This window comes from Petaurus breviceps, unplaced genomic scaffold (assembly GCF_028583685.1).
Source record: "Petaurus breviceps papuanus isolate PSGF00001 unplaced genomic scaffold, PetGlider_PUasm1.0 37, whole genome shotgun sequence".
NCBI lineage: Eukaryota > Metazoa > Chordata > Mammalia > Diprotodontia > Petauridae > Petaurus > Petaurus breviceps.
Window position 1 is genome coordinate 26,862,985 of NW_027186296.1, and position 12,382 is coordinate 26,875,366.

Genomic DNA, 12,382 nt, shown 5'->3' on the forward strand with positions numbered 1-12,382 from the left:
TGATACATAATGTCCTTTACTGCTCTAAATCTCTGCTTCTGTGAAAATTCTCCTGCTAAAATGAATGTGGGTCTTTCATGTGGCAGTAAAATTTAATGTATTGTTACCAAAATAATACTTGTCGATGAAATAATTTACCCTGTTCCTTACAAATCATCTCTCTGTCTTATCGGTAACCATCTTAGGAACATCCTACTTTTTTTCTGGTTCATGTGTAGTCCATACATAATCTAAATTTTTTTTAAGGATCTATTTGTTTTCCCTGTTTGATTTCAGCAGCTGCCATAAGGATAGTTTGATTATTAAGGTTATTTGACTGCCTAAAGAGTTTCCAAAGTGATGAGAATGTTGGTCACTTGCCAGTTCAAAATGTTCATACTGTGCCACCTAGCCGCCCCTGATACTCTGAAGCAAAGGTTTACCAAGGGAAATTGGTACTCCACTGACAAATCAAAATGAATTGTTGAGTTTTTGTTTGTTTGTTTGTTTTGTTTTTTAAGCAGTATCAGACTTGAAAGATTATTGGATATTGAAGCTTTAAAATCCCACAGCTGGATATAGACTGTACTTTCTTTTTATGGAAACCCTGTCAAGTTAAGGAAGATTCTGAGTGGATTGCACAATGCCTTAGTTGTTTAATTCTCATTATTTACATGGGTCATTCACATTTTATCTGGTTTAAATTGTAATTATTTGATATTTTAATGTTTACATCAGGAATTTGAATTTTATGAATCCAGTTTATCTTTTGGGCCATATTTAGCAAGGGTTTTATACTATGAATTTTGTGCCACGAGACTGTGAGGTTTGTATTTTGTAAGCAAATTCTGCATTTATGCCTTAATCCAACCACCTGGTTTAATTGGCACACTGTTAAGTGTGTTATGGGGATGCTCATGGTGTTCTGCTCTGGCAGTTTGCTAAAAACAAACATTCAGAAAGTGAACGAATTAAACATAATTTGCCTGGACTTATGTACATGTTTTGCGTGGTTTGGGACTCGTTTTCCAAGTCCTCAATTCAGCTTTATTTAAGTGATATACAGAGAGCATTTATTCATTTTTTTAATTTTATTGGTATTTAATTTTAAGGTATATGCACCATCCCCGAATTCGGATGATTTCAACCGAGAATCTCCTAGTTACCCATCTCCCAAACCACCAACCAGTATGTTTGCTAGCACTTTCTTTATGCAAGGTAAGTACTTCTTAAAAACAAACAAACAAACAAAAAACCTCAATACATACTACTGTGATTATCTTCCACACATTGATACTTTTGGTCATAAAGTGTCAAGAAAAGAGCGGTTGCTATGTGGAAAAGAGTGGTTCCTATGCAGGAAGTTTGATATAAATTATCTAGGTGTTTCTGATTGAAATAAACTATCCTTTGATTTAAAGGTTTTCCAGTAATGTTAATTGCTGACTGCAATTTAGGTGGATTACCCGGCAGACCAGATGGGCAGTCATCCAGTCATAGATTTGTAAGGGACTTCAGAGTAGCACATTGGAGTAATTGAGAAAAATAAGGAAAGGAATTCTTGATCCTTCTGAAACCTGAATGGATAGCTTTTATTGACAACTAGTTCAATTTTTAATTACCCTTTACACAAAGGATTTTGAGTTCTATCACACCTAAAATTTCCAACATAAATGTGGTACAAAGAGGGGGGAACAGGGCAAGATTATGTAAGAGAGAAATAGGATTTTATTTCCTTTACTTCATGTCTAGCAAATAATTTTACTTGGTCTGATGTGGTTTTGAACTGTGGAAAGCACACACTACACGTGAGCAATAAATTAACTATATTCGGAGTTATTTGACTTTTATATTGGTGAGTGAAGTCACTACTGACACATTTTGGCTAGAGGCTGAATATAATATAATAATTATCAGTTATTTAAGTCTTCTTGAAAAACTTTTATTTCACTATGTTAAAATGTTTTAGATAATATAAATTGTCTATTGTGGATTAAAAATTCTTTCTGTTCTATATTTATGGTGAGTGCCACTTAACCAGTCTTGCAAGCATCAACCTTTCCCCCTATAGTCTGGAATTTTATCATTTTTCTTGATATGAATCTGAACTTTCTAAAGGTTTTTGTAATTAGTTTAAGTACTTGGTATTTTCTCAACTGCCAGATTGTATTTCAACTGTTAAGACTAATTTCTTCTTTTTAAATATTGCAATTGCAAACATGAAGAAAGAAAAGTTAAATGGAGAGTCTTATTATTGACATGAGATGACTGAGGAGAAATCTAGAGAGAAAATTAATTTTTATATCATCATTAAGGTAAAATATGTTCAATTTCTTTGCTAAGAAGAAATTTTTGTTTCTCTCTTCTTTTTAGATGGGACCCACAATTCTTCTGACCTTTGGAGTTCATCGAATGGGATGAGCCAGCCTGGTTATGGTGGAATTCTGGGGACCTCCACTTCTCACATGTCCCAATCCAGTAGTTATGGCAGTCTACATACACATGACCGCTTGGTAAGGCTATAACCTACAATTAAGACACAGTCGCTTTCTGCTTCTACTTGTACTTCTTTTAGGATTGTAATTACAAAATTAGATTCTGTCAAAATGCTTGAATTTGAAATACTTCTTCGCTTAACGCATTCTACGTGTGCTTGTAAGAAAACAGCCCTAACACAATTGGAGCTCCTCAGCTGCTAACTTGCAACGTTCTCTTTTTGACATTTTGCAGTCGTTGTTTAACCATGTGTGCATGTTTATTCAGGAAGTGTAGCTGATGAGATCTTGTCTTTTTCCCCTTTTTTCTAGAGTTATCCTCCACATTCAGTCTCACCAACAGATATAAATGCAAGTCTTCCTCCAATGTCTAGCTTCCATCGAGGCAGTACCAGCAGTTCACCTTATGTTGCTGCCTCACACACTCCTCCCATCAATGGATCAGATAACATTTTAGGTGAGCATTTTAAGGTTCAAAAATCATTAGGATCAAATTTTTGAATTATCTGTGATCCAATACATCTTTTAAGTGACGGAATTTTTTTTTAAATTTTTATTCATCAGCCCTATACAGTTCAAAAGGAATCTATAAAAACACCATATTAAATAAACCACAGACAGAATGTTTGTTGTATTAGTGTGACAGATACAGAATTACTAAACAGCATACCTCTGAAATAACTAGACATTTACCTTGTTTATAAACATCAGGGGCACATAAACTTACTTCTTAATCTGAAAGTAACTCTTGATTCATTTTCCTACTCTTAATGTCCAGGAACCAGAGGGAATGCTGCTGGAAGCTCACAGACAGGTGATGCACTTGGCAAGGCTTTGGCATCTGTGAGTATGAACACTGTATTCAGTAGTGATTAAGGTTGGGGCAGGAGGTACTTTTCTGGACTGTATATATCATATAGAAAATGTGGTCTTTATTCTCTAGAATTCCATATTATAATTTCCACATTACAATTACACAACTCTTTGTTAATCACTAGACTCCATATTGAATCTACAGTTGACATGTAAACTTAAATTATTCAAAAGTGTTTCTCTCCCTCCCTATCTCTCTCCCTCCCCTCCTCCTCTCTTCTTTCTGTATGTATATATTCACTCATATATATGTATACACGTATAGAAAGATATATACACATGTATGTACATACATGTATATATGTATATATCAGATAAAGCAAGTTGCAATTTTTTTCCTTCATGAGAATTAGCCTTCTGACTTCATTTGAAAAATTTGCTTTCTTTATATGTGGATCATCTGAAAGTAGATGGAGAATGAATTTGGACATTTTGCATCTAAGACATAAATGACAAAGATTAGCAGATCAGTTCATTCATAAAGGTTTAAAGTACATGTTCAGTGACCCATTAAAATAGGTCGAATGGAACCAAGAAGGGCAATACAGCTACTCCCTTTAGATCCAAAGAATAAAATGGATTTATAAGGATTTTTTTTAAAGAGGCAAAGTATTTTTGCATATAAAAGAAAGGAAAAAACCAAGAAATGAAAGACTATTTATCATTTCAGCTGCAGTTGATCCAATCAGGAGATAAGGAAATGAGAGAACAACATTGCAGATGCCAGATCATTTTAGGAATTGATGCTAAAATGAGTAAAACCATGTTTTGGGAAATTCATAATAAAATTACCATAGTATTATCCGGAAGAATTACTTTACATCATACTGTTATCAGCATATTAATAATAACTCACTGATTATGTTTTAGTGTCTGATTCATAGACAATCAACTTGAAACTCTCCCTTTTCACACTGCCAACTGGAAGGCAAGGCAGTCATCACTAACCCACAAGAAGCCATAACTTGATTCTTTTAGTAATAGACTTGTACTTCCCAGCTCAGAAGATTCTCCCCAGGCTGCTTCCTGTTCTCGTTTCCTTTTTCTAGCAAATATGCTCTTACAAATCTTATAGACTTCTTTCTGACACCGATGCTCCTGATGCCACGTGAATCTGTTGATTCTTAGCAGGTAGAGTGTTTCTTAATAGGAAAGTTTATGGAGATAAACCATCTGTAGAAAGTCTCTGTAATCAGAGTTGTGAAAACAAGACAGAGCCAAACTCTAGTAGCTGTATCCTTAGATCTCTTCTTACTAGTAAAATGAGATTTTTGAGAACAATTCCTAATACATTTTATTAACTCACAGGTTCCTTCTCAAAGGGGTGGAGTACTTAGGGGAAGTGGAATCTGGTAGCAAGTATTTTAGATGCTGCAGGACCAATAAGCATTGAAGTTGTGAGATCCTTCAGGCTTTTTAAAATACTGTATTGCTGGTTATAAGGAATAGCTCTTTGAAAAGAATATTTTTGGGAAATATACATGATTTGAAAACAAAAGATATCAATTAAAATGTATCTCTACATAATATCACATACTTAGTAGAGAAATCTATACTTTTCAAACTGCTTCCATATACTTTATCTCACTTGAACCACACAGTAGCACTATGAGGTAGAGATATATAATTAGGGAATACAAAGTTTCATAGTGTATTTAAGTTTTCAGCAGAAATCTTGACTTGTAAGCAGGCAAAAGTTCCTTACATCCTCAGTGGTCCTCCAAGTGCATTTTCAGGTACCTCTAAGTCCTTGAGTACTTTCCCTTACTATGACTAGCATACTGGCCAAACCAGGTTGGCATTTGGAAAGAATTCCAAATTTACTATGAGTGGAAGCCAGGGAAGAAATGTTTAATCTAGTTAGTGGGTGGGCTTTGGTTGTCATGGAAACTTAGCTCTGTCATCCTATGTTGTTGCTTGGCAGGAGCAGCCAGGTCATTCCATAAATCATTTCTGTCATAGCTGATGGTGATGCATTCCATCTGCTCTATCACCGCATGCCATAGTCTGCACACTTCAAATCCCTTGCTTCAATCCATCTGCTGCCCTCCCTCTCAGTACCCCCACCCCAAGAACACATTCTTTCCCAACCCCCACTACAGACTTACTTTTACAGCAAATAGATATGTTCTTAAAAAAATAAAACATTAAATTGTCAAGGGAGAGTGTGAGTAGATAGTTAAGCATGTGAAGGATGGGGAGAAGAAGCTTAATGATTGTTACAATGGAGAATCTGGTAATATACATTTCAAAATTTCCATCTTGAGTATTACATTTTATTTGGAAAAAGTGAATTGTAGTAAGTCCATAATGACATAATCTTAAAATTTTAAACTCTTCAGATTTTTAAATATTTAAAATGAACATATGATTTCAAACATAGAAACTCCCATGCTATTGTTAAAAATCGTTTCTAATTCCCAAATTGTCTGTTGATGTACGTCTTAGAAAGGCCTTTCATGTGTGAAACATCAGAGGGTACAACCTTTGTTCTTCAGTTTAGGTATTAAAGCTCATGCAGAATACTGTGTGATTAAACATGTAAGGCCAGATAATACATTTGCAAAGGTTCTTTTATTTTAGGTTTAAGCCAGGATAATTGTGGTCTTAATCTCAGGGTAGCAAGAAAGAGAATTGTACATGAAAGTATTTACACAAAGTTCCCAAAGCCCTGTGGATTATGCATTAGTTTAGATAATGAACTAGTGTAGATAGAAAGAAAAGAAAATCTGGGTATTCGTGCCATTTCTAATGTGTTTCCCTGAACATTTGCCAGACAATAACCCTTTAAGATTGTGCCCATGGAGGGTTATATGGAGGAAGAAACATCTGGTTTATTTCAGTGCCTAATACCAAATCAAAACACTTGGTCTTTAATTTAGAGGAGATCAAACAGGAGGACTGTTTAACTTTGTTGATTATATCAGACCTCTTTGTGATAATTTATGTTTTGATTCCTACCTCAGAGCAAGAATAAATGTGTTTTTTGTGATCTTGATGGTTAAATGGCCAGTAGTCTCTAACAAAAGAAAGGAAAATTCAGGGAAGTTGACTTTTAAAAGTAATTCACGAAATAAGTTTCTTTGTTGCCTTTGACTCAATAACATTAGCATAACAAAGATTAACTGAAATGTGCACTGCAGTGTTTAAAAAATTGGGCTAACAGCTCGGAGGTTTGGCTCTGTGGGCTCTCCATTGTGTCCTTTTTGTCTAAGGCCCTTTTCATTAGACCCTGGCTTATTGGCACCCTGCTGATTGGAATGGACCATGACTGATAGAAGGAGGAGTCTCATTTGTTGCAGTAAAATGAGTCATGTTACCGTTTAAGCCTGGCAGAAGGTATCAGAGTTATTCATCATTGGTCATTTAACAGTACAGCAACCATGGATTGCATGCAGAATGAGCTCTTACTTTGTGTTTACGCCCTGGTTTCTAAATGACTTCTTTCCTCCCCCACCCCCATTTTTAAAGTGCATGACTTTTTTTTCCCCTTTTCATTTAACTCCACTGTGAGATCTCTTTAAGACTAGAGATTCCAACAGAAAATGTATTGTTGATTTAGTCAAATTGGATGAATGCTGTATTCCAAATGAAGCATTGTGTGTGTTGAGTTTTTCAAAGTAACACAAGTTTTACAAACTTGGGAAATCTTTGTCTGACATGGTGATAGCAGAGTATGGTGTGTAAAACCAAAGCTGAAGCAAATGATCTGTAGGGTTTTAGAGTAAGCATGCTTGTTTTACATATTGTGTCATTACAGTCGCATACAAATTTATTTCTGTACATTTATAGAAACAACATGGAACAAAAGAAGGTAATGCATCTTGCCAAGTTGTCAGTAATCTCAAGAAACACATTGCTAATAAACCTGTATGTATCATCACCTCAGTCTTGGGGTGGGGGGAATGGCAAAGAAGATGATGATTGGGGGAAAGCATTTGTTGTGGAAGTGGAGAAGCTAGGTTACAAACACAACGGAAATGCTTTCCCCCCCCCCTTAATGATAAATTTGTGTTACCCTTTTCCTCCTCATCAAATGCAGTTTTTTTTGTTTGTTTAAAAAGGGGAGCAGAGGTTTTATACATATTTTGCATAGAACAGAGAAATAGTTTTGCTCAGTCACTGAAAGGTAGTAATCCTCATTGTCACTCCCAGTTTTGCCTGTTCCTCTGAAGTGTAACCTCTTCCTTCTTTGAGATAAAGGAGCTGTCACCAGCTGTTGACATGCTTAGGGAATCATTTGGTTGCAGTAGAGAGGAAATCAAGGAAATTGAGGGTTGACAGTCCACTTCCACCCTTGAAGGCCCATATCTGCCAAATAGAGTGATATTGGCAGCTTAATGTGTTAGGAACAATTCCTGAATATAGTCAAACCTCACTCTAACACTGTTCTCAAGGTTTATGTCATGGAACTTGCCTTAAAACCATCTTATTCCACAATCCTCCTGGTTTTTCAGTGATTAACTCCTAACTGTGTGGTTTACATGATCGGATCACCATATACTGAATTATACTTTTTATCAAAGTGTGTTATAGCAAAAGTCTAATGTATTTGTCTAACATATTACATAGGTTGGATTTAGATGAGTCCAAGGGTTGAAGCTCAATACCTGCTACCAGCTAGCTACCTTTTTCTTCCAATACTTAAGGAACTACATAGGTGATACTGGTCTTTTTTGTCTGGGATTCTGTTTTGGTTGCTGTTGTCATGAATTGTCGTTGTCGTTGTTTTGGGTTTTTTTGTTTGCTTGGGTTGGTTTTTTTGGTTGTTTCCAAAATCTCTTTAAGGGGGCTGTGAAATGAAGAGGGAATTTGTTATTGATCCATTTTACACATAAGCATATTAAAGCTTTAATAAATTGGTCAAATTTTTAACAGTGGCAGAATTAAGTGGGCCTCAAGTTTTTCTCTCACATCATTCAGTTGGCATGCCACCAAATCAGCCATTCACATAACTTCAAGAATGCCAGCATCCTAAAAACAGTTTTGGATCCTAGTCATATGGCATCTTATATAAGTAAGCATCAATCAGTAAACATTTATTAAGTGCCTACTATATGCCAGGCACTGGGGATACAAAAAAAAAGGTGTCAGAGACATAGAAGAAATGTTAGCTGACATTCATCTTTCTTTAAAGCTTTGTCTAGTTTTACTTAAACCATAAGCCCATGTTGATTTGCATAGTTGAACTAGATCACATATGCACAAAAACCACTAGGAATCAGAGTGTGACCAACAGCTAATTTTCACAGATGTCACCCAATAACTCTCAGAGGGCAACAACTTGAAGTTAATTCTAGGCAACAATGGAGTCGTAATAGTGACCATGGAGAAAACTTCTACCTCTCCATTACCCATTTGCCTATATTAGTCATCTCAGCTCCTGCTCTTAACATGCTTTCCAACTTGATTTTCCACTTTCTAGTTTGTAGTCATTTGGTAATGATCTTTAAAAACCATGTAGTTGTAATGACAATTTAGTAGCATCTTATAAATATTTGGTGCCTTTTAATTGAGTTAGATGTACTTTTATAAACTGTTCGAAAGTTGCACCATGTTTTGTTTTCTACAGAAGTCTTCAGGTTTGTTGGTAGTGGCTTGTGAAATTACTGAGTTGAGTATGCATTTCTTTACAGAAAACTGCATTATCTTAAGCCTGTATTGATTAGTTTGAGGATTCTCTCCCCCGCCCTTTAGACAACATACCAGTTCCAAAACTGACTCTTCTAGAACTTACTATTTTCATAGAAGTTTTGAGGGTGACATCATTCAAAACTGAGTCCTTTCTATGGGGAACAACTTTATAAACACAAAGAGTAGTTCACCGAAGACATTCAGGGAATAGCAACTTGCTCCCAGCAGTTGGCCAATTTGCAATAAGCTGGTTACATGCACACTTGTGAGAGTAATTTGTTGTATCCATTATGGGCACAGGATTGGCCCAGAAGAGGCCCTTGGTGCCTCAATTGGGAGAATTTGTGAAATGTCTGTGGTTGATTAGGTAACCTTTAAGGAAGTGGTACAACTATTTCTATTGGCATACAAAGTCACTATAATGTAATATAACTGCTTTTTTTTTCTTAATAAATATTCCAGAATTAAACATCCAGAGGCATGTTGTTAACCTCAAAATAGTCACCTTATGAAGCCATTTCAGTAATGATACCATTGCTCAAAACATTTTTAGAACATCTTTTGTAGATCTGCCTTCTGAACCTTTTATCTATCCACAAAGATAACTTTTTTTTTTTTCCTTCCAAGGATAGATTTGATTTTTGGAAAATTGCCCAAAGCCATTTGGAACCAAGGCTAGTGAACGCTGTTGGTGATCAAATTGGATACTGTCATTTCTAGTCAAAAAAAGCTTTTTAGCTATAAAGTAATGAGTCTGGTTTTCTTGTGGTAGATTTTATATGATCTCTGAAGAAGGAAAGGGATTCTGAAAATATTTTGAGCATTATCAGCTTCATAAGCTGACTACTTTAAAGGACAACAGTCATTCACATGTATATATTCATGTTCTGGCATATTTTCCCTTTCTGTCTTCTTAATTTCATTACTAAACATTCACATCTTGTATTTTAATAATTTCAAAAATTATTCATTATTTTCACATCATTTGAAATAACAAAAAAGCATACAAGGTTCTCCAAGCTCACCTTACAATAGGAATTATATGATACTTTTTGAATGTTAGTATAAAAAACCGAGGCTCCATAAACCCTGAGTGTTTCTAAGGTCTTTGACGAAATAAAGCCATGCTAGGATTGATCATCTATTTTTTTTTACATTAAGTTAACTTCCAAGATGGCAACTGAAGATTTAAAAATTTAATCCAGTCAGTAGTTTTAATTTTTTTCCCTTTTTTGTCAAATGTCGATAAGTAAATTTAATTATTTTCATTTTGTTAGATTTATTCTCCTGACCATACCAGCAGTAGTTTCCCCTCAAATCCATCAACGCCAGTTGGATCACCATCACCTCTTACAGGTATGCTAGATTTTACTTTATTAGTTAATGTGAGTGTTGCTGTAATTTTATTTTGAGTGGTCGTCTTTTTTTTCTTGCCTGAAATCTGTGATTAAAGTGTGAAAAAGTACACTGAAATACCTATAAGAGCAGAAGAAAAAAAAAAGAAACATTTTACTGACTTCTAGCTAATTTAATTTTTTTTTATTTCTTGTAGAAATTCAATAAATGTTAATTGACAACAAAGCAAATCATTGTTTGGAAAGAGAACCTATGAAGAGTAAAATCTCTTGTTTTAAGAGTTAAGATGTAGCTCATGGTTTTCCTCACAGTCCAGATTTACATTGTATTTTTATGAGCCCCCATGAATTTGACCATAGCTAGTTTTATTTCTTTTAATGGTATATGTTATTTGTATCCCCTCTGAATCTTTATGTTAACATGTATTCTACAGACTTAAGAAAGATACTTTTCTCTGTTTAACTTTGGTTTTATGAAAGAGCTCTTGTATGAATTTCTTACGTGTGGTTAAACTTTAAAATATTTGGAGTAGAAAAAATTGGAGATAACAATGTAGTTTTTTCCTTTTTTTAAACAACACCACATATTGCTAGTGGAGATATATAAGCTGTTGAGATTTGCTTTTGTGTGTTGCAAAGTCATTAAGACTTTAATTAAAAGTATAAGTAAAAATTTCTGAAGACATTCATTATTGTTGTAAATGGGGATTTTTTACTTTTTTAATGAATTATCAGACTAACATGAACATATTTATTGTAAGTGAGGGTAAGTTGTGAAATTTGAACTGTGCTTGATTTCTTGATCAATTTCTTGATCAATACTGTAAGAAAGTAAACAACAGTGGAGAAGCAAGAGTAGTTGAGTATGATTTCAGAGAAGTAGCTAGGCAACTTGGGAATCAGGGCCACTATCCCCAGTACTTCCTCCTGTAACAGTTGGACTGCAAATCCATTCATTCGTTCTGATCAAGCAGTTAGTTGGGTCCATGTGGCTTTTCAAGCCTCCTGCTTTGCCTGGTCTTCCTGAAAACCAAGGCTCTTGGGTTTAGGCATCTCCCATCACCTGTGCTTTGTGTGTGAGTGTGGCATGTCTGCTAAGAAGCATTCCAACGTGGAGATGATGAACTACTGGCAGCTGTTTACAGCTCTTAGCGGGTACTGCAGCTTTCTCAGACACTGTGGCCTCAGCTGTCTAGTAAAAGTTGAACAGCTGTTCCCCACATAGACAGAACTATGAAAGCCCCATTGACTTAAAGTTGTTGTTTAAAGGGAGCTGGAATTACAGGCAGAATGATGTAACTTTAACCCTGTTCAGCCCCCGTGGCACAGTTTTGCTAAATTATCAATGTCATTTTTACCACAGCCTGTTTCCCTTTCTCATCTGATATACCCACATTAACTCCTACTAAATATGTTCATTTCCCCCATACGCACACCATACACCCCACCCCCCTTTCTTGGCCAGTCATCTACAAAAGCTGCCTTTTTGTTTTAATTAGCACTGAGTGGAAAGCCAGGCAGCAGAAAAAGCTGGCCTTGCTTCTGAAAGTCTGGGATCAAAGGGCCTATCAATGAAATGAGAGAATCATGCCCTCTATTTACATTTCTTAAAATAATGGTTCAAAATAAAAACTTGAGTCATTTTCCCCCCTCCATATTTCTTTCATATTTAATGAGTGTTACTTTCTTTTCCCCTCTGATTTGACTGATTAATGAATATCTGTGGACTGAGAGAGAATACCTGAGCAGCTGCTTTTAAGTAGTTGTTTTATTTTCTATAATAGCTGAAGAATTCACGTTGAATTCTGTAATGAAGGGATTAATAGGTTTCTTCTTTGATTCAGCAGTCACATTGAAAGAAAAAATTATCTTGTATATCCTTGTTCTGCTGAGATAGCAAATCAGAGACTCTAGGTTTATGCAGGTGCATATCCCCCTCCCATTCTCTGTCCCTTTCCCTTGAGCATCACTCTACACGCCTCCCCCCAAGAACAACAAAGCAAAAATAGAAAGGCGAGGAAAAGAAGTAAAAGCAGTTTGTCACAA

The 12,382-nt window shown here is 35.5% G+C and overlaps 1 protein-coding gene across 7 annotated transcripts in view; it reads left to right on the forward strand.

The window, feature by feature from the left end:
* Positions 1 to 12,382, forward strand: part of TCF12 (transcription factor 12) — a 430,344-nt gene that overhangs the window by 385,592 nt on the left and 32,370 nt on the right. For all 7 annotated transcript variants that reach the window (XM_069098132.1, XM_069098130.1, XM_069098134.1 and 4 more), the window contains 5 exons: positions 1,092 to 1,197; positions 2,353 to 2,492; positions 2,787 to 2,931; positions 3,253 to 3,317; positions 10,259 to 10,337. In XM_069098132.1, coding sequence (XP_068954233.1) covers positions 1,092 to 1,197; positions 2,353 to 2,492; positions 2,787 to 2,931; positions 3,253 to 3,317; positions 10,259 to 10,337 — 535 coding nt within the window. The remainder of the gene's footprint in view (positions 1 to 1,091; positions 1,198 to 2,352; positions 2,493 to 2,786; positions 2,932 to 3,252; positions 3,318 to 10,258; positions 10,338 to 12,382) is intronic.